Genomic DNA, 22381 nt, shown 5'->3' on the forward strand with positions numbered 1-22381 from the left:
AATACATAACTAATTTTAATATATATATATATATATATATATATATATATATATATAACAACACATCATATAAGAATAGAAGAATAGAAGATAGTTGTACCTCTAAAAGTATGAACTTCTGAGATTTAAGATCTAAATACGTAGCTTTAAAGATGTATAACAAAAAAAATACTGTTGATAACATGTGTTTGAAACCATCTCTTACAAAGATGACTAAAGAAAAGAGAAAGGATGAAGACATATGTGGGAACGAATGTCTGATGGAGATTATAAAATGAGAGGAAAGAAGCGCATGCGCACGTTAATATAGGCTGTAGCTATAAAGGATCATACCAATCTAGCTAGTTTCATCTGTAAAGAGTAAAGATTCAATGGATATTCATAAATGTGACTTTTTTTACCCTTTTTGAACGACAAAGTATTACTACGTCTTTATCTACTATATGACTTGAATCTCAATCTGAAAGACTCCATATTAACAAACATCTTATATTATCAGACTTTAAGCCTTTAGTTCCACCGATATAGTTAGTAATGAAACTGAGTTATTAATTAATACAATTTTAATTGTATTATTATTAAATTAGTAATACACGTTAAGGATTCCTCTGAATGGGTTGATTATGAGTCAAGGTTCTCAACTAAGTTGACTTTTCTTGGTGATCAAACATATAACACCTGTCCCAACTATCCCTTTAAATAATATATATATATATATATATATAATAAAATCACACTTTTGGTTGCCTAACATTTTCTTATTTTCCTTGCAAATTTCCACAAAGTCTCTCCCATTCCACCTTCAACTTCAACTTCAACTTCAACTTCAACTTCAACTCTACTTCTCCATAACTTGCGCCACTAATTATCAATCATCTTATAAATCTGAATCCATCAAAAATCTCACTAATTAATCCACCATGAACATCTTCCGATCATTCTCAAAAACTCAATTCAATTCTCGAATAATAAACCTTATATTCATCTCGTCCTCACTCGGCCTAATAACATACCTTTTGATCTCATCATATTCAACTCTCCCCAACGCGAGAACATTGCTGCTTGGTGTCGATCAAGACAATCGTTTCTCGCCTCCAACGTCTCTAGATCACATCGTGTTTGGGATCGCTTCGAATGCCAAGTCATGGCCCCAAAGGAAAGAGTATGTCAAGATGTGGTGGAAGCCTGATCGAATGCGGGGATGTGTCTTTCTCGACGTTCCATCGAATAACAACACGGATGAGTCGGTTCTTCCGCCCCTTTGCATCTCGGATGACACCTCCCGGTTTCGGTATACATGGCGCGGTGGACTCCGGTCAGCCATACGTGTTGCGAGGGTCGTGTCCGAAACGGTAGCATTAAATCATTCAAACGTCAGGTAAATTAAAAAAAGTCTAGCTAGTAGTCAAAACATGTATTAATTATTATTGCCAATGTATTTTCATATACACGTAGCATGCCTTTACTAAAAATAAAAAATATGATGTGTATATGCTATTAGTTAAAATATAGAAGAATATATATGTTATTCATTTAAAACAATTTAATAAACAATCATCTTCTTTATCTTTTTCAAAAATTTTGTAAATTCATTTACGTGCATCTTTAACTACTACGATCGAGTATTTTAAATTACCCATTTTTAGCTTAAACAATTTTTTTTTTTAAATTTTTTACACATAAACAATACAGTAGTTTCTTAGAATATTAGATTGCTTATCATGCGATTACACATGGTTCAATTATACGGTTCGAGTTTGATTATCTGATTTGAACATACAAATTCGATTGTGCGGTTATTTGTCGTCGAGAGAACAAAAGATGAGAGACGACGGTTTGGTCGCTCGCCTATCGTCGATGTCGATCAAAATCCAAATAAGAAAACAGGGGGTAAAACAAATCAAACGAAAAAGGATAGGATGATCATTAAGTAAAAATTCACTGTTAATTTTAGCTTTGATCATGTATATATGAGTTTTGTAAGGTATATATATATGAAATTAATCCTAAAATAAAAAAGAATGGGTTTCTGGTTATTCAGATGGTTTGTGTTCGGGGACGATGATACGGTGTTCTTCACAGAGAATCTGGTGAAGACGTTAACGAAATACGATCACGAGCTGCCATATTTCATCGGGTCCAACTCAGAGAGCTTTGTGCAGAACAGGTTCTTCTCGTTTTCAATGGCATTCGGTGGGGCTGGATTTGCGATCAGTTATCCGTTAGCAAGAACGTTGGCGAAGGTATTGGATTCGTGTCTGGAAAGATACCATCATTTGTATGGGAGCGATGGGAGGATTTCGTCGTGTTTAGCTGAACTTGGAGTTGGGATTACCAGAGAATCCGGTTTTCATCAGGTAAAAATGCCAAATTTTCTCACCGTTGTTGATGTAAAAATTGTCAACTTTTCTCACAAGGTCGGAGGGTCCGTTGTGAAATTTTCATAAGGGTCACATGATTCTAACATGTATATATATACCTTTAAAAAAATTTCATATGGTGCGGCCGACCCCGACACCATAAGTGTAGGTTTTTGAATATGCACACTTAGTCCCTCAGGTTTTTAAAGTTATAATATTGAATCGGATTAAAAAAATTGAAATTTGATTTGATTCGAGTTCAAATTTTAATTTCGTTTGTTAATCGAATTCACAACCTGAGCTTATATTTCAACTTCTTTTTATTCATATGAATTTTGATTATATATAGTTTTATAAATATGGGATTTTTAAATTGCATTATAATTTTTCTACTAATAGAAATAGTCGGAATTTAAACGGGATTTTAATCGTTTATTTGAGTTTGAATTTTACTTGAAACTTTTATTATTCGAAACACTTGATTCAATTTACTCGAGTAACTTGAAATTTGATTTGTTAAACACCTTTATTAGAACCACTTAAAGAAACAAGTCGAATGGTTTGACTGATTTGAGATTTTGTGATGTTTGGTTCACTGCCCGAATTTGGTAGTTTTATGGTTTACCGACTTGGCCGATAGTTTGGAACTTGGAACCGTTCAAGAAAACTAAGTCAGCCATATAACCTAAAATTGAACATTCAAACTGCCCAAATTTTAAAACTTGCCAGTTCATTGGCCTACTCAACCTAATCGGTTTGGTTTGTCCTAGTTAGTGGCCTGGTCTAAAGTTTTTGTTAAAACCGGTTGAATTGGACCGACAACGCCTTTTAGTTACCTTGACTAGCTATTAACGTTGGTTTGTCCTTGTTTATTATGAGGTATCTATTAACGTTGTTTGTAACAAATGAAATCGTTTAGATGGATATGAGCGGAGATCCATTCGGAGTATTGGCAGCACATCCAATGGCACCATTGGTAACTCTTCACCATGCCGATTACTTGGACCCAATCTTTCCAAACATGACAAACCGAGACGCCATGCGCCACTTGTACAAAGCCGCACAAGTAGATCCTCATAGGATCTTACAGCAAACAGTTTGTTATGATCGTTGGTTTTCTTGGACGATTTCAATATCATGGGGTTACGCGGTTGAAGTGTTTGGAAACCATGTACTGTTGCCAGACGTTCTTCGTGTCCCTGCAACATTTAGACCATGGAGAAAGGGTGGCATGTTGCACACGCTATTTAGTGTTGACTTGAGGGAACACAATAAGGATCCTTGTAAAAGGCCAGTTGTGTTTCATATGAACAAGACTTTTATCGAAGGAGACCAGACCGTAAGCATTTACAAAATAATGAACCGTGCGAATTGCACATCGAGTCTCGGGTCTCCAAGGGGAATTGAAATGATCAAAGTGCATGCTCAAAAACTAAATCTGGACATGAAACAGGTAAAGAAGAGCTTATTTATGAATATCTATGAATTATGACTACAAAACAAGTTACTCAAAATTGTTGGACTATTTTTGAACAACATTTTAAAAGTTGGTTGTTTTTGCTATAAGAAGAAGTTCAAGGTTATTATGACTACAAAACAAGTTACTTAACCAAGTTTTTTTTAAGACTTTTGGTTATTTAAGAGAATTTATCTTTTTATCCAAAAATGTTTCTTTTTTACCCCTAGATCTTATATATATATTATAAGAAGTCCCCTATAAATTTTTGTGTTTTGTGAAACAGTTATTGGCGCCTAGACGACAATGTTGCGACGTATTACCATCGTCATGGCCTGATCGGTTGGAAATTAGCATAAGGGAATGTCATGAAGATGAGCTGATTCGAATGCCTCAATAACATTTATTTAATAATGTGCATTCGAGTAAATGATGATCAAATCACATTGCTTATACTTACAACACACATGAATCAACATTCAAGTACAAGAGTTTTGAAATACACAAGGAAAGGAGACAATTACGTATTTTCGATGTAACTAGAAGAATTTGCAGTGAATGGAAACTTATAGAAAATGTTAAAATAAATATTTATATTTTAGTCTATTTTAATGATTATATTTCATGGACTTCTCTTTTTATCGAAAAGGGAGTATTTTAGCTCCTCGCGACGGATTTCATTCATCACAATTTGTCGCATTCAACACATCTAAGTTATATTTATTTATCATAAGTCATAACACATGATTACGTACGTATTTGTTTATGCAACATATGTCTAGAGTGTTAAACTAGCCGATTCAAGCTTAGAGTTAAGGGTGTAAACAAGCTAATTAATAAAGAGAGATTGCTTTTAAATACTTTGAATTTTGACTTATTGGTAGGTAGCACTCTCAACTTACGAAATGTTCCCCAACACTCCCAACTTTTAACATATTTTCTTCTGGCACTTACGGAGTAACGAGACACTAACTTCGTTAGTGTTCTGGTTAAAAATGTCATTTTTTGAAGTTCAAGGGATAAAATCAAAATTTTATTTATTATATATTCCACCATCCCTCCCCACCCAACCACCACTCCTCTTCCCGGACGACAACCAACCACCGCCACTGCCACTGCCACTGACAACCACCAACCACCGTTGCCACTGGCAGCCATCAATCACCATCTTCTTTGGCGTTGATAGATGATTTGTAACACTCAACCCCGAATAGGCTGACGTGTCACAATTACAGATATCATAAATCAAACCTAATCCATTTAAAAGAAATCAAGAGAAACCAAAGTCAGCCAACGAGTTAAAACAAACCGAAAGAAATTCCTAGGTCAAATTTTATTAAATCTTGAAATAAACGAAATAAATAAAAACCTTTATTCCCAAACTTCATTTTTTTCTCTCATCGCCGATTTCCTGGTTACATGTGAACAAATTAGAATAACACAGACAAAGAAAACACGCCTAAGTCAAAAATTTTTCCAGTAACAAATAGAACGATAGTACATGTAAAGATGAATTTACAAAAAAACAAAAGGAATAGAACCGGCACTAGAACCATAACTGAACTAACTGAAACTAATATAGATACAAAATATAATACTAATACAGATGTTGATATAACACAATTTACTAAACAACAAAACTGGATACTAAATAATCATAAACAAATACAGAAACATATATCAAATTACACGACAAAGGTATGTCAACAAAATAAGTCGTGTACACAGAAAGACCCAGAGCCAGAAACAGATGGGTACACAGTTAGCTAATCCATGCAACTATGAGATGGTACGTGTGGCGTTCGCGCATTGTTCCATCCCACATAAATCAAAAGTCAGAAATCAGAACACAACTAGGATCGATCCATACGCCCCTAAGTGGCCCTAAAATACACAAGTACTAGTTAGAAACGTCGTGAACATTAGTTATTCACTATCACGACAAGTGCCATGTCGTTGACGCCCCCAGTGACAAGTCAGAAAATGCTCGGGTAACAGAGTACTAAAGCTAAAAGCATATGACTAAATATATTCAAACCAGAACATGCAATAAAGAGTACAAAATAAATAATCTATTACATGCTACAAAATTATATAAAATAAAATATCTGAACTCAAATATAACTGGCGCGTAACGAAAATCCGTACTACAAAGTAACAGAATAGAGTCAATATTATAAGTAAGCGAGAACACAAACCGTGCTACAAAGTGTAAGTAACATAATATAAATAATAATACGAGTGAAAGAAACTAGAAACCGTACCTTAACAGATCAAACGTAAACAAAGTCGAGTAGTTCTCAAGTCGTGTTAGCACCTACATTAAAATTATCTTCCAATTAACTTACCCAAGTTCAACTAGTTGGTTGATTGATTTTCCGGCGACGGAGAATTATCTTTTCGTTTATTAACCTTATTATTTATAACGTTATTCTATAAATCTTCTTCTTTACGTAACTATGTTATTGTGTATTTTAATAACTTTGTCATTTAGCATTAGATCACCCTCGGTTAATATCTATTTAAATGGTCAGACACCTTTAGAGTATTTATAATAATGTTTTGCAAAATGCCATTTTGCTTATCATCACCTACCTGTATATGATATATTTATAAGCAAACATACTTTAAAATAAAAACTTTAAAACTCGCAGACATCGAATTTTATAAAGAAGAACTCATATCTTACACTTAATGAGTTTAAACACCGAAACGGGTCGTTTATATATTTATTATCAACGGATTTTGGTTATCAATTTATGACTTATGTGTATCCCTTCTAGTTAAAAAGACCTTCCCGTTTAAGATTTTAGTTTCCGGAACAAAACAGAACTCAAGATTGGTATTAAATCAGATTTTACAAGCACATAAAGGGTTAAAAAAGAACATACAATTACCTGAAATCAAATAGAATCGCAGGAAACCGAACGAACACTGGAGCTAAGCGCTAACAAAAATATAACGACGACGCCGGTGTTGCTTGATTTGCAGCGGCTGTTGGTGGCACCGTGATGGACCGGTGGTGGATGATTTTCGTTGCGGGGCTAGTTTAGGGTGGTGGTGTGATGCGATGGTGAGGCAGATGGAATGCAAAATTTGGTAGGGTTTCGTGAGTTGGGGTTTTATAAGTCGTCATGGATAACGAGATAACGCACCAAAACTATTTTGCCAAAATTTCTGGTGGGTTCGTTGTGGTGGATTAGTTTGAAAAAGCTGATTTGTTATTAATCAATATTTATTATATTTTATTGATACATCATACTATATGAATTAAACTTGATTTAATAATATTATAATAAATCTTTAGATTTTTCATCCAATTCAAATCATGATATGCATACATACTGTCACACCCCCAATCTAGGCCTAGGAGTATGAACCATAGTTGATACCAAATTTGTAAATAAATCAGAGTAGCGGGTTAATGCAGAAGACTTTATAAAAACATAAGGATCATATTTATAAATATTTACAATACAAAAGACGAGACGAAAGTCTCGTTTAGTTTTACTTGTTTTATAAGTTTTACAAAACCACCATGTTTTATATATATCTATTCATATATATATATATATATATATATATATATATATATTATCTTTTCTTTTCTTTATGTTCTTTGTTATATCTTTCTTTGATTATCGAGAATAATTTCGACTTAGGGTATTAATTATTTTGGTCGGGCATTATGCCTACCTTGCTTGGCTTAATATTCCCTTCTCACTCGAGCAGCACTTCGAAGCTATCCTTCTTATCAACACACGCTTGATCAACCTTTGACATGCTTATCGAGACACCAACACTCTTGGCACGCACTTCGAGGTAATCGTCGAGATGTCGGGACAACACCTCCTTCTTGTTTGTGATATCGTCGGGGGATGGCACGTATTACGAGGTTTCGGGGCACGTTTATCGAGGTGAATCGAGGGCACGCTTTACGAGGTGTAAAGAGAGGTTAGAGAGAGAGTAATGTGTGTGTTTTTGAGGTGTGAATTATCAAACCCGTAGTTGCCTATTTATAGGCTGAAATTGGGTCCCGTCGCGTACCGCGACGTAGGCTTGCTAAGTCACACAGTAGACCTGTCACGTGTGACACGTGGCAGGCACCGCGCCACGTGTGACACGTGGCAGGCACCGCGCCACGTGGCGACACGTGGTGGACGTGTTGCCACGTGGCGGCAACCGTTGCCACCGTGTGCCACGTGGCACACGTGTCACAATCTGTCAGACACCTCATCGCGGTACGCGATGGGTGTCTCTCTTGACCTGTCGCGTAGCGCGATGAGTCAAGAAAACAGATTTTACATTTAAGCCTCTGGAGTTTGGAATTTGGCAGAATTGGTCCCTTGACTTTGGAAATGTGACATTTTTGGCCCGAAATTTACGTGATGTTACATCCTCCCCACCTTGAAATAAATCTCGTCCTCGAGATTGCTTACAAGAATAAGTGGGGGTATTTCTTTCTAATTTCGGATTCGAGTTCCCAAGTATACTCAGGTCCTCGTCGGGAATCCCATTTTACTTTCACGATTTTCAAAGTTCGTCTTTTATGTTTCTTCGTTTTCGAATCTTCAATTTGAATTGGTCTTTCAATGAATTTTAAGTTCTCGTTAATTTCCACATCTTTTAATGGCATTGAAAGAGATTCGTCAGCTAAACATTTTCGTAGATTCGAAACATGGAATACATCGTGTATCCTTTGCATTTCCTCGGGCAGTCGCAAACGGTATGCGACGGCACCAATTCGTTCGAGTACCTCAAAGGGTCCAACGAATCGAGGACTTAGTTTGCCTTTCTTGCCGAAACGGACTACGCCTTTCCATGGCGAGACTTTCAAAAGAACTCTATCACCGACATTAAACTCTAACGGCTTACGACGGACATCGGCATAACTCTTTTGGCGATAACGTGCCGTCTTAAGTCGTTCACGGATTTGAATTACCTTGTCGGTGGTTTCTTGGACTATTTCAGGTCCAGATAATTGATTATCTCCAGTTTCAGACCAGCACACGGGCGTCCTACACTTTCGCCCATATAACGCCTCGAATGGTGCGGTTTGAATGCTCGTGTGATAACTATTGTTATACGAAATTCCATTAGGGGTAAGTGGTCGTCCCAACTTCCACCTAAATCAATCATACAAGCTCGGAGCATGTCTTCCAACGTTTGGATTGTCCTTCGCTTTGCCCATCCGTTTGTGGATGATAGCCGGTGCTAAGGTTTAACTTTGTGCTGAGTGCTTGTTGGAAGCTTTTCCAAAAGTGAGACGTAAAACGACTGTCTCGATCGGAGATTATAGATAGCGGTACTCCATGCAAAGCAACAATGTTGTTTACATAAATACGCACTAATCTATCCATTGAGTATGACTCGTTATTAGGTATAAAATGTGCGGACTTAGTTAGACGATCCACAATCACCCATATTGCATTGTGTTGTCGAGTCGTTTTCGAGAGTTTGGTAATAAAATCCATAGTAATCAACTCCCACTTCCATACGGGAAGTTCGGGTTGCTGAAGCAATCCCGAAGGCTTTTGGTGTTCAGCCTTTACTTTTAAACAGATGAGACATTTCGCAACATGTGAAGCGACATCCTTCTTCATTCCGTTCCACCAATAATTTGCTTGAAGATTTTGGTACATTTTGTCGCTTCCGGGATGCATCGTATATTTGGACTTATGGGCTTCATTTAAGATTTTCTCACGTAAGTTTCCAACGATTGGTACCCAAATCCGGTTTCCCATTCTAAGGATACCATCGTCACCTTTGACTAGTGAGTCAATGGTGCTGTTACGTTTTTCATCGGAAATTTGGTTTTTGTTGATCGCTTGAATTTGAGCGTATTTGATTTGGTCGATAAGATCAATTTGAAGCTCTAGCCTTAACGCTCGGACTCTTTTCGGCTTTCCGTGCTCTTTACGACTTAAAGTGTTGGCCACCACGTTGGCCTTACCTTCGTGATAGACAATTTCGCAGTCATAGTCGTTTAGAGTTTCCATCCAGCGTCTTTGGCGCATATTAAGTTCTTTTGTGATCAAAAGTGTGTTTTAAACTCTTGTGATCAGTGTACATGACAAATATTACTCCATAGAGATAGTGCCTCCATATCTTAAGTGCAAAGATTATGGCGCCTAACTCTAGATCGTGAGTTGTATAATTCTTTTCGTGTACCTTAAGTTGACGAGAGGCGTAAGCTATAACTTTCTTGCGTTGCATCAACACACATCCCAAGCCGGAATGTGATGCATCGCAAAAGACCACGAAGTCTTCTATCCCTTCTGGTAAAGCCAGTATAGGAGCTTGGGTAAGCTTTTGTTTAAGTATATCAAACGCCTCTTGTTGCTTTGTTCCCCATTCATATTTGATGTTTTTACGAGTTAGAGAAGTTAAGGGAACAGCGATTCGGGAAAAGTTTTCAATGAACCTTCGATAGTAGCCGGCCAATCCCAAGAAACTTCGAATCTCGGTTGGCGACTTCGGAACCTCCCACTTGGAAATAGCTTCAATCTTAGCGGGATCTACTTGAATTCCATTAACATTGATAATATGACCAAGAAATTGCACTTCGTGCAACCAGAACTCGCATTTCGAGAACTTGGCGTACAACTTCTCGGTTCTTAGAATTTCAAGTAAGGTTCGAAGATGATTTTCATGATCGTCCTTAGACTTAGAGTAAATGAGTATGTCGTCAATGAAAACGATCACAAATTTATCTAAGTAAGGCTTACAGATACGGTTCATCATATCCATAACCGCGGCTAGCGCATTAGTGAGTCTGAATGGCATAACGGTGAACTCATAATGGCTATACCTTGTTCGAAAGGCAGTTTTTGGAATATCTTCGGATTGAACCTTGAGTTGGTGATAGCCGGAACGAAGATCGATTTTTGAAAAATAGCTAGCACCTTGGAGTTGATCGAATAGGTCATCGATACGTGGAAGTGGATAACGATTCTTGATGGTAACTTTGTTGAGAGCTCGGTAGTCAATGCACATCCGCATGGATCCATCCTTCTTCTTGACAAATAGTATCGGCGCTCCCCATGGTGATGAACTTGGTCTTATGAAGCCTTTCTCGAGAAGTTCGTCCAATTGCTTCTTTAGTTCTTTCATCTCGGTTGGCGCGAGGCGATATGGAGCCTTGGCGATCGGAGTAGTTCCGGGAATAAGATCGATTCTAAACTCTACTTCACGATTGGGTGGAATGTCGGGGAGTTCATCGGGAAAGACATCGGCATACTCGGAAACAATGGGAACATCTTGAAGTTCTTTAGGTTTTGATTCCTCAGTGACGTAGGCCATGAATGCTAAGCATCCTTGATTTAAACATTTGTTAGCCCTTATCATAGAGATTAGGCTAACTTGGCCAGCGTCTTTATCCCCTTCAATTCGTATGGTACGTTTATCAGGGGCTTGGAGTTCGACGGTCTTGCTGTTGCAAAGGATACGAGCATGGTTATCGGATAACCAATCCATAACCAATACAACATCAAAACCAGCAAGAGTCATGGGTAATAATTGAATAGGCAAAACATAACCGGCTAACATTATTTTTCCGTTTTCTAAAGCTTCGGAGATTTTAACAATGTCGCCATTAGCGGTTTCGATGCTTAGAGTTTTATTAAGTTTGATTAAAGGTTCGTTTAATAGACTACAAAATTTATAATCTATAAAACTTAAATTGGCTCCTGAATCAAACAAGACTCTAGCATAGGCGTTATTAATAAGGAACGTACCGGTTATGGTTTCCGGCGTATCAGCCGCTTTCTTGGTGTCAAGGAGGAAGACTCTTGCATTGTCTTTCTTAGGCTCATTCTTCTGACTGCTACCACCCGCACCACCAGTCGCGGGCTTATTCTTGGGGCATTCAAAGCTGAGATGTCCCATCTCTTTGCAATTATAGCAGGTCATCCTCTTCTTCCAACAATCGGCCGTAGCGTGGCCGGGTTTGTGACACGATTCACAAAGTCGTGGAGTCAAATGACATTTACCCCTATGGTATTTCTTGCAAATTTTGCATTGTGGGACGCCGGGGTTAAATCCAGATCGTCGTTGATCGACTCCTTTACCCTTGAATCGGGTATTTCCTTCCTTCTTCGGGTCTTGAGTTGATACAACCCTCTTGTCTTCCTCTTTATTGCGGATCATTCCGCCCATCAGATATCCAGCCAACTCCATTGCGGAGTCAGCGGTTTGTGGAAAGTGTGACCTTACCATATCACGGATCTCACGTGGTAGTCCCCAAATATAACGAGTGACTTTGCTGGATTCGGGGGTCACCAGCTGGGGTACCAGGCGACAGTACTCGTGAAATTTCATGTTATACTCACGAAGGTTTGTTCCGACAACCTTGTGAGCCAAGAACTTGGTTTGAATCTAATCTGTCTCATGCATCGGACAGAACTTCAACATTAATAACTCCTTGAACTCGTTCCAAGTCAGACTATACATCACCTCCCTTCCTCTACTCATGATTAACGTGTTCCACCATTCTAGCACTTCGCCATTGAACATTAAGGCAGAGTATTGGATCTTTTCTTCATTCATAAATTTGCTCGTAACCACTATCGTCTCCATCTCTTCAAGCCACCTTACGGTATTGATGGCTCCCTTGTCTCCGTGAAACTCTTTCGGTCCATAACACTTAAAGTCTTTGAATGAGCAACCACTGATTTTGAGTTTCTTAAATTCTTGTCTTATGCCTCCATTGGCATTTGATTCGTGCATGCTTTCGTCCATACGGGAGGGTCTAGATCGAGGTTTAGAAACAGACTTTTGAGAGGGATGTTCAGATCGAGAATGTTTTGTTTGGGATTTATTTTTAGATTCTTCCGTAACAGCCTTTCTAATCATTTGCTGTATTTGATTCATGTATTTTTCGGGAATCGGTTCCTCTCTTTCTTTTTCGGGACCTTTCCCTTTCGCTTCACGTCTCTCGGTTTCCTTTCGGGAAACCTCTCGATTATCACTTTGTCTAGACATTCTTTTAATCTCTTTTTATCTTTTATATCTTTTGATATGAAATTTTAACATGTTTTCTTTATTAAACATACTCTTTATTTATTTCACATATATATATCACCAAGTGATATATATATATCATTACAACATTCTTATATATCGTTTATGCGATATATAAGTCCCTATCCTTAACATACCATATGTTACATATTACACATACAAACTATATTACACATAAACTTCATCACATGCCATCAACCTCTTCTTAATCTTTCATATACTTTTTCACAATCTTTGTTAGTTTGTTGCATTTGCGAAGAAGTGTTTCTCCCATCTTCTTCTTCTTTTTCCCATCAACCGCAATCTTTTTCCTCAAATCATCAGTCTCGTGTAAGGCTCGATTCAGATGTTCCTCCTGTGACTGGGGAATGTCATTGGGATAACCGTAACGTGGTGGTGGATCACGGTACCCCATCATTACCACGTCAAAGTGATTCCTCGGATCAGGATACGGGAAAGTAGTCACATCGGATTGGTAGTTGAAGAAAGTGTCAGCAGCCTCATTCTGCTCTCGGATTTCTTTTGCTTGTTCTTCAACTGAGGGAATCTCGCCAGTGTACGATGGAAAGCTTGACGATGTTTTACCCTTGAGCTCTTGCAGAAATTGCATGTAGGGGTCAACAGAACCATAACTTGGGGTTTGCTGAGAGTATAGTTCTTCCACCGGTGTCATCTCTTCATTCGGGTTGTCGGGAAATTCCTCTTATTCGGGATCAGTTTCCTCCTCCGATTCCTCCTCTGGTTCCTTTTTAAATTCTTCTTTGGTCATTGCGGACATATGGATCTTCTCATATGGCATAATCACCCTCATCTTGGGCTTGTGAGATGGCCTTTCTTTGTTGATGTGGGAATTGGCAGAATCCATTGTTGAAGTGCCAGTATGCCAACTTCTTTGGTCGGAGTGGCATTGCATCCATTCGGAAGAAGGAGACTTTGGTTCTTCCTTGATTGGTAGGTTTGAGAGGAAGGCATACGACGGATGCGGATTTGGCGGTAGTTGTGTTGAATTTCCGGTTGTATAATATGGCGGAATCTCCATGGGTTGATAAGTCGGAATCTCGGAAGGATAATACGTCGGAACCTCCGATGGTTGATACATTGGCAAACTTGTCGGATGATAACTTTAGTGTCTCGGCGGTTGGTACACTTGGTGTGGAGTATTGTCCAAATGATAAATAGGACTTGGTTCCATGTTGGGATGTTGGCTAGGTCCTTCGTTGGAATTGAAAAATGACTCAAAGTAATCCTTGCTCATGATATCCTTTGGGAATTTGTAGTACTTCCTCGCTTTTCTTGCTTCATTATCATAATACTTCATTAATTCTTCATACAACATCTTTGGGTGGTTTAGAATGTGGAGAGGGAAAGAAAGGGTTACCAACCAATCTTATCTCTATTCAAATAAACAAGTAATTATTTCCTATGCTTGAATCGAAGTTTGGGTATTGTTTTATGATACCCAATTCGCGAAGATCGATGGCTCTGATACCAACCTGTCACACCCCCAATCTAGGCCTAGGAGTATGAACCATAGTTGGTACCATATTTGTAAATAAATCAGAGTAGCGGGTTAATGCGGAAGACTTTATAAAAACATAAGGATCATATTTATAAATATTTACAATACAAAAGACGAGACGAGAGTCTCGTTTAGTTTTACTTGTTTTATAAGTTTTACAAAACCACCATGTTTTAATATTTACACAAAATTATCCGAGCCATCGGATTCTTGAGCTTCTTCGTCTTTCAAGCTCTAGTCTTGGTTACCTGCAAAATGTTATTAAAATACGTCAGCAACGAATGCTGGTGAATATGCTGACGCTAATAATATTTTCTTTACTTAATTACCCCTCGAGACCACGCAAGCCTCGGCCCATCTTGGCTTAGGAAAAATCAAGTTAAACAATCATTATAAATTCGAGTCTCTACACTAGGTCACCTCAGCAAGACACTGCAGCGTCTCGACATAACTTAGGTACCATAAATATACACAAGGTCATTCTCACTCGAACATACTTTGGTTCGGCCCATCGTGGCTGGAGGTCGTGACCAAGCGTGGTGCGACGTGCCCACCGCATACCACATATGTAAGGATCCAGACAAACGTATACTACAGCCTGAGGGCTAGGCTCATACTCTTATTTACAATGTTTTTAGAGACACATAGCCTCATGTAAAGTTTTACACATAACACGTTTGATTTGTTTAAAAACAAGTTTGTAAAAGTGGGGCGTATTCACCTTTTGATAGGGATCGGTTTCCAACACCGCCCGTGTGTTCTTCTCTTGCTATCTCGCACCTATAGTACGAGTATAACCTTTATTAGTCGGATACACGATCCGGCTTAAGACCTTTAGTCTTATTTATCTCAATGAACCTTTAGTTCATTTTATCTTTTACTTTAAAACCTTTAGTTAAAAAGTAATCTTTATAAACCTTTAGTTTATTTATAAAACCCGACGTTTCTTCTTTTTTAAGAAACGTATTCTTTTCTTTATTATTTAAGTAAACTCATTATACTTAAATAATATATTTCATAACAAAGAATAATCTTATATATATATATATATATATATATATATATTCATATATATATTTTATCTTTTCTTTTCTTTATTTTCTTTGTTATATCTTTCTTTGATTATCGAGAATAATTTCGACTTAGGGTATTAAGCCCTTTCAATATTTTATTATTATTTTGGCCGGGCATTATGCCTACCTTGCTTGGCTTAATATTCCCTTCTCACTCGAGCAGCACTTCGACTCTATCCTTCTTATCAACACACGCTTGATCAACCTTTGACATGCTTATCAAGACACCAACAATCTTGGCACGCACTTCGAGGTAATCGTCGGGATGTCGGGACATCACCTCCTTCTTGTTTGTGATATCGTCGGGGGATGGCACGTATACGAGGTTTCGGGGCACGTTTATCAAGGTGAACCGAGGGCACGCTTTACGAGGTGTAGAGAGAGGTTAGAGAGAGAGTAATGTGTGTGTTTTTGAGGTGTGAATGTATCAAACCCGTAGCTACCTATTTATAGGCTGAAATTGGGTCCCGTCGCGTACCGCGACAGGTCTTTCAGCAAGCCCATCGCGTACCGCGACGTAGGCTTGCTGAGTCACACAGTAGACCTGCCACGTGTGACACGTGGCAGGCACCGCGCCACGTGGCGGACGTGTTGCCACGTGGTGACACGTGGCGCCAACCGTTGCCATCGTGTGCCACGTGGTACACGTGTCACAATCTGTCAGACACCCCATCGCGGTACGCGATGGGTGTCTCTCTTGACCTGTCGCGTAGCGCGACGGGTCAAGAAAATAGATTTTACATTTAAGCCCCTGGAGTTTGGAATTTGACAGAATTGGTCACTTGACTTTGGAAATGTGACATTTTTGGCCCGAAATTTACGTGATGTTACACATACTATCTTTCTTGTTTAATATTAATTGAGTAAATAGCAACTGTGTTTCCAACAAAATCTCAAACTCATATAAATATCTATTAATTTATAACTACACTTTAAAAATAATCACATTGAGGGCACTCCCCAACCAAGTGTCCAGCCTCTCCACATATGTAACAAAGGCCTTCGGCTCGTCGGCATACACCCCTGTGAAGTTTTCCACAAGTAGCATATGGAGGGATAACATCACGAATCTGTTGTGTTTGATTTTTTTCAGCTCCACGATTTTGGTTTCGGTACCTGACGAGTGGTCCATTGGACAACCCTTAAGTGATGTAAGATTGTTAATAACCATGCATACACTCGGTTTATTTTGTGGAAATATTTAACTATGGTTACTCATGTAATTGCATGTAGGAGAAGATAGATGATGTAATTACGAGAACGTGGGCGAAAACGGTGAAGAAAACGGAGTTGAAACGAGAAAGTTATGAAGAAAACAAGGAGGCAATAATGGAAGCCATCGTATCTTACTGTGGCCCTGACGCTGAAACTTGTAACAGCCTTATAAACTCGTTTTAGGGACGGCTTTTGACATTCTCATCATATCTTTTCATCCTAGAGCGACCTAGAGGCGATTTTGGGGTGCAATAACATTATTGTGAGTGAGTCTTCAACCTCACGTCAGTTCCTCCCATGTCGTGGTTGATTATTGAAATTCTGATCAGATCGTTTCTTACGGTCTCGAGGTTCCAATGATTGATCGTTGTTGTCACTAGAAGGAGACTGATCACTACTACTTTCCCTTTTCCGTTTACGGTTATTATCAAACATTTGTTGAGAATGTTTCTTATTGTTATCCAAGTTTTTAACCGCATCCACTATCTCATTAATGTCATTGAATCGGAGATTTAGAATGAATTTCCTATCACGGTCGCATATGGCCCACTTGAAATGATTGGTTTGCTGCTCTTGGGATACCTACAGTCTGGACCAGAAAAGTTACCAGACGGCCGAAACGGTTCTTAAAGTCTATGATTGGCTCATCATATCCTTGAACAGTCGAAGAATATTCCCTCAGATATTCATTACGATCAGCATTAGTAAAATACTGTTGGTAAAAGAAGGTGCGAACATCATTCCAAGGAAGTGTAGCAGCATAATTGTCTCCTCCATGGGCATCTTTCAGTGTCTTCCACCATCGATGAGCATCATCCTACAATTTGTAAGTAGCTATCCGAACCTTAAACACATATTCAACATCTAACACCTCAAACAGTTTCTCGATATGCGCGATCTAGTTTTCAGCTTCTACTGGAGAACTAGCAGTACTAAAGGATTTCGGGTTTTGCTTTTGAAATCGCTCAAGCCAGACATTAATACTATCATGAGGATTGTTGCCTCTGATATCATTTCCATCGACATTCTTCTGCTACAACTGTTGTATCAGATTAGGGACTAACGCAGCAATAGCCGCATTAACGGCGATAGTGACAAGGGTCGCTTTAGGTGGGTCGTTTCCAGCATCATTCTTGTTTTGGTGGTTCACACATCTTCTAAGAGGCTTATGAAAGCAAGATAATGTAGGATTTGAAATATAAAGATTTACGGAATAAGCAGAAGACAAAAAGAGAAATCCTAACCTGACGTCTACCCATAATCTCACATTTTTAATTATTGGGTTTAAGTATTCGACAGAAAAGAGCTTGGGATATGATACCATAACTGTAGCACCCCAACCTAGAATAGGTTGACATGTCACAATTACAGATATCATAAACCAAACACAATCCATATAAAAGAAATCAAGAGAAACCAAATTCAGCCAACGAGTAATGATAAACCGAAAGAAATTCCCAAGTCAAATTTTATTAAATCCTGAAATAAATGAAATACATAAAAGTCTTTATTCCCGAACTTCATTTTTTTCTCTCATCACTACACGACAAAGGTATGTCAGCAAAATAAGTCGTGTACACAGAAAGACCCATAGCCAGAAACAGAGGGTACATAGTCAGCTAATCCATGCAACTATGAGATGGTATGTGTGGCGTACACGCATTGTTCCATCCCCCAGAGATCAGAACAGAACTAGGATCGATCCATAACTATAAGCAACCAATGCCCAATTCACTTACTTCCAAAACATCAACTATCCCTAAGTGCCATAATACTACACAAGTACTAGTTAGAGATGTCGTGAACTTTAATTACGCACTGTCACGACAAGTGCCATGTCGTTGACACACCCAACGACAAGTCAGAAAATGCTCGGGTAACAGAGTACTAAAGCTAAAAGCATATGACTAAATATATTCAAACCAGAACATGCAATAAAGAGTACAAAATAAATAATCTATTGCATGCTACATAAGTATATTAAATAAAATATCTAAACTCAAAATATAACTGACGCGTAACGAAAATCCGTAATACAAAGTAGCGAAATAGAGTCAATATTATAAGTAAGCGAGAACACAAACAGTGCTACGAAGTAAGTAACATAATATAAATAATACTACGAGTGAAAGAAACTAGAAACCGTACCATAACAGATCAAACGTAAACAAAGTCGAGTAGTTCTCAAGTCGTGTTAGCACCTACATTAAAATTATCTTCCAATCAACTTACCCAAGTTCAACTAGTTGGTTGATTGATTTTCCGGCGACGGAGAATTGTCTTTTCGTTTATTAACCTTATTATTTATAACGTTATTCTGTAAATCTTCTTCTTTACGTAACTATGTTATTGTGTATTTTAATAACTTTGTCATTTAGCATTAGATCACCCTCGTTTAATATCTATTTAAATGGTCAGACACCTTTAGAGTATTTATAATAATGTTTTGCAAAAAGCCATTTTGCTTATCATCACCTACCTGTATATGATATATTTATAAGGCTGAGGGGTGTGGAGCGCGAGAAAGGGCGCGTGAGCCCAGCCGCTCGCGCCCACCACACCACCGAGGCGCGAGAGGGGCGCGAGCACGAAAAACAAAGCAGGCGTAAGGGGGTTCGCGGGACCTGTGGGGCGTAAATGGGCTTGGGAATGGTGAAAAGAGCCGTTGGAGTCTTAAAAATGAGCCGTTGGCTCTTTATTTAATAAAAAAAAAAAATTTTTTTACTCCTATATATTACCCATTTTATACAACACTTAACACAACTTCAAAAAAAAACCAAACTTACCTATTTCTTTATACAACACTTCCTATATATTACCCATTTCTTTCAAACTTTTTTAAAAAAACCTTTACAAAATCCTATATAATACCCCTAAATCAACCCATTTTTACCATATCAAACACAACTTCAATCTCCAAACTCATATATAATATCCCAAACTCCTATATAATACCCAAAAAAAATCCAAAAACAACCCAATTTTTTTTTATTATGAATTTTCAAAAAATGTGTGTTTTTTTAAATAATTTTTGAGTTTTTTTAATAATACGTTTTTTTAATACATTTATAAAAAAATAAAAAAAAAACCGCTCGCGCCCCCTCTCGCGCCCCTCCACACCATGTCCCGGGGCGCGAGCACCACTACCAACACCCATCTTATCAAGTTTCTCTCTTTGCCACACGTCACAATATTATTGGCTGGCGCCCCCACTCGCGCCCCCCACACCCCTCAGCCTAAGCAAACATACTTTAAAATAAAACCTTTAAAACTCGCAGACATCGAATTTTATAAAGAAGAACTCATATCTTACGCTTGATGAGTTAAACACCGAAACGGGTCGTTTATATATTTATTATCAACGGATTTTGGTTATCAGTTCATGAATTATGTGTATCCCTCCTACTTAAAAAGACCTTCCCGTTTAAGATTTTAGTCTCCGGAACAAAACAGAACTCAAGATTGGTATTAAATCAGATTTTACAAGCACATAAAGGGTTAAAAAAGAACATACAATTACCTGAAATCAACTGGAATTGCAGGAAACCAAACGAACACTGGAGCTATTCGCTAAAGAAAATATAACGACGACGCCGGTGTTGCTTGATTTGCAGCGGCCGTTGGTGGCACCGTGATGGGCCGGTGGCGGACGATTTTCGTTGCGGGGCTAGTTTAGGGTGGTGGTGTGATGCGATGCAAAATTTGGTAGTGTTTCGTGAGTTGGGGTTTTATACGTCGTCATGGATAACGAGATAAAGTACCAAAACTATTTTACCAAAGTTTCCGGTGGGTTCGTTGTGGTGGATTAGTATGAAAAGGCTGATATGCTATTAATTAATATTAATTGTATTTTATTGATCCAATATACTGTATGGTTTAAACTTGATTTAATAATATTATAATAAATCTTTAGATTTCTCATCCAATTCAAATCATGATATGCATACATACTATCTTTCTTGTTTAATATTAATTGATTAAATATCAACTGAGTTTCCAACAAAATCTCAAATTCAGATAAATATCTATTAAATTTATAACTACACTTTAATAATAATCATATTTTGTTACCTAAAAATCAGGGTTGTTATATGATTAGATAACCTAAATTGACACCATTACCACCACTGTCGATATCCACTCGCTGGAATCAACAGAACCACCAATCCATTTATCCCCTCTTTTAAACCACCACCTATCAATAGACGTGTTTGGTAGTTCAAGGCGGCAGTTCGCCCTACGATTCATGTTTAGCCATATGGAGGAGGACAACGATGGCTTTCAGGAGATCTGAGGATGGGGCAACTTGCTCGGTGGTCGTTGAACAGAAAACACAAAGGAGGCGGTGATGGTGGGGATAAGTTTGGATCTAGGTAACTAAAGATGAAGGGAAGATGGTGGTTGGGTGGCGATTCACGTGACTCATAATTTGATTTGCAGGGTGTTTTCAGTAGTGGTGGTAGGCGGCTGTGGTGGTGGTGTTGCCGGAGTGCTAGTGACGGTGATGGTTTTGAGCAGCAATTGGGAACTCAGAGGGAAGAGGGTTTGAGTGTGGAGACTAGAGTTAAGAATGTTAAAACACGGGGATGAAAGTTGAATATTTGACAAAACTTTCGGGACTATTTGGCAGTGTATTCGCAAAAAAACTAACGAGGTTAAGGCCCGATAAGTTCATGAGTGACATTAGAAACAAGTTACAAGTTGGGAGTGATGGAAAGCAAATCGTTAGTGTTACCGACCAATAAGTGAAAGTTGAGAGTATTAAAAACCAATATCCCATTAACAAATATGGAATGAGCCGAACTCGAGTACTCATAAGTCGTGTTCAAACATTAGAAAAAATAATTATGGACGGGGGAGGGTGTGAGTCCTTCCGGCCATCACGTCGGTAGACCCGAATTTTTTAAATATTTTCTTAGTGTTTAAAGTTTAAACCCAATTACCCAATTCATAAGCCTAGTTTTATATATAAAAAATATTTTCACAACCAAAATCACAACCCAATAAGTCAGTTTAAAAAAATTAATTGTTTAAACCAAATACAAAAACTCTTTTACTTATGGTCCACATTTTTTATCGTCTTCGGTCAATAAAACTTTAACGATACGGAAACGTCCCTGAAAATTCAGACATATAATTGGAGGGGAAGTGAAGATTTGGGCTGCCTGTAACTCTATAAGGTCTAAAGTTTAAATTTGATAACAGCCTGATTTTACTGTAGTGGACATACGGGCAACAGGATTTCCAATGAACAAACAGAAGATGGTAGACACGGGCAACAAGCGCTACATACGATATCGAGCATATAAAGTCATCTATTGATATAAGGTTACCCCGGGTAGCCGGACTATATTCATTGGTCGTTTAGAAAAAAATATAAATTTGTAAATACTATGAAACATACGTCTAAAGTGTAAAAATTTTTACCCAACAATTTATAAAACTTTTCAGGATTTAAATAGAGAATATACACGTCAATGTACAACTACCAACCGACTTTTTTCTCCCATACAATCAATATTTTGAAAACAACATATATCTACTTCTAAATCAAATATAAAAGGTTACAAAAAGCTACATATAATTTATTCACCACACAACGCAAGCCCTGCTTTTGCCAATCTCGAAAATAGCAGACATGCCGCAACGCCGAGCAACGCGCCACAAAGCCCGTCGGTCTAAACAAGTCACTGCTGCAACAGGTATATATTGTATGTTTAATTTGGTTTTGTTTTGG

The 22381-nt window shown here is 38.1% G+C and overlaps 1 protein-coding gene across 1 annotated transcript; it reads left to right on the plus strand.

The window, feature by feature from the left end:
- The first annotated feature begins 804 nt into the window (after positions 1–804).
- Positions 805–4743, plus strand: LOC143588850 (uncharacterized). The gene is made up of 4 exons (XM_077069781.1): positions 805–1378; positions 2042–2357; positions 3280–3813; positions 4103–4743. The coding sequence occupies exons 1-4, from the start codon at positions 921–923 to the stop codon at positions 4214–4216; spliced, it is 1422 nt and encodes a 473-aa protein (XP_076925896.1). The 5' UTR covers positions 805–920; the 3' UTR covers positions 4217–4743.
- The last annotated feature ends 17638 nt before the right edge of the window (positions 4744–22381 follow it).

Source organism: Bidens hawaiensis, unplaced genomic scaffold, assembly GCF_021521415.1.
Source record: "Bidens hawaiensis isolate Kalapana, Puna unplaced genomic scaffold, B.hawaiensis_p1.1 tig00000190_1, whole genome shotgun sequence".
Classification (NCBI taxonomy): Eukaryota; Viridiplantae; Streptophyta; class Magnoliopsida; order Asterales; family Asteraceae; genus Bidens; species Bidens hawaiensis.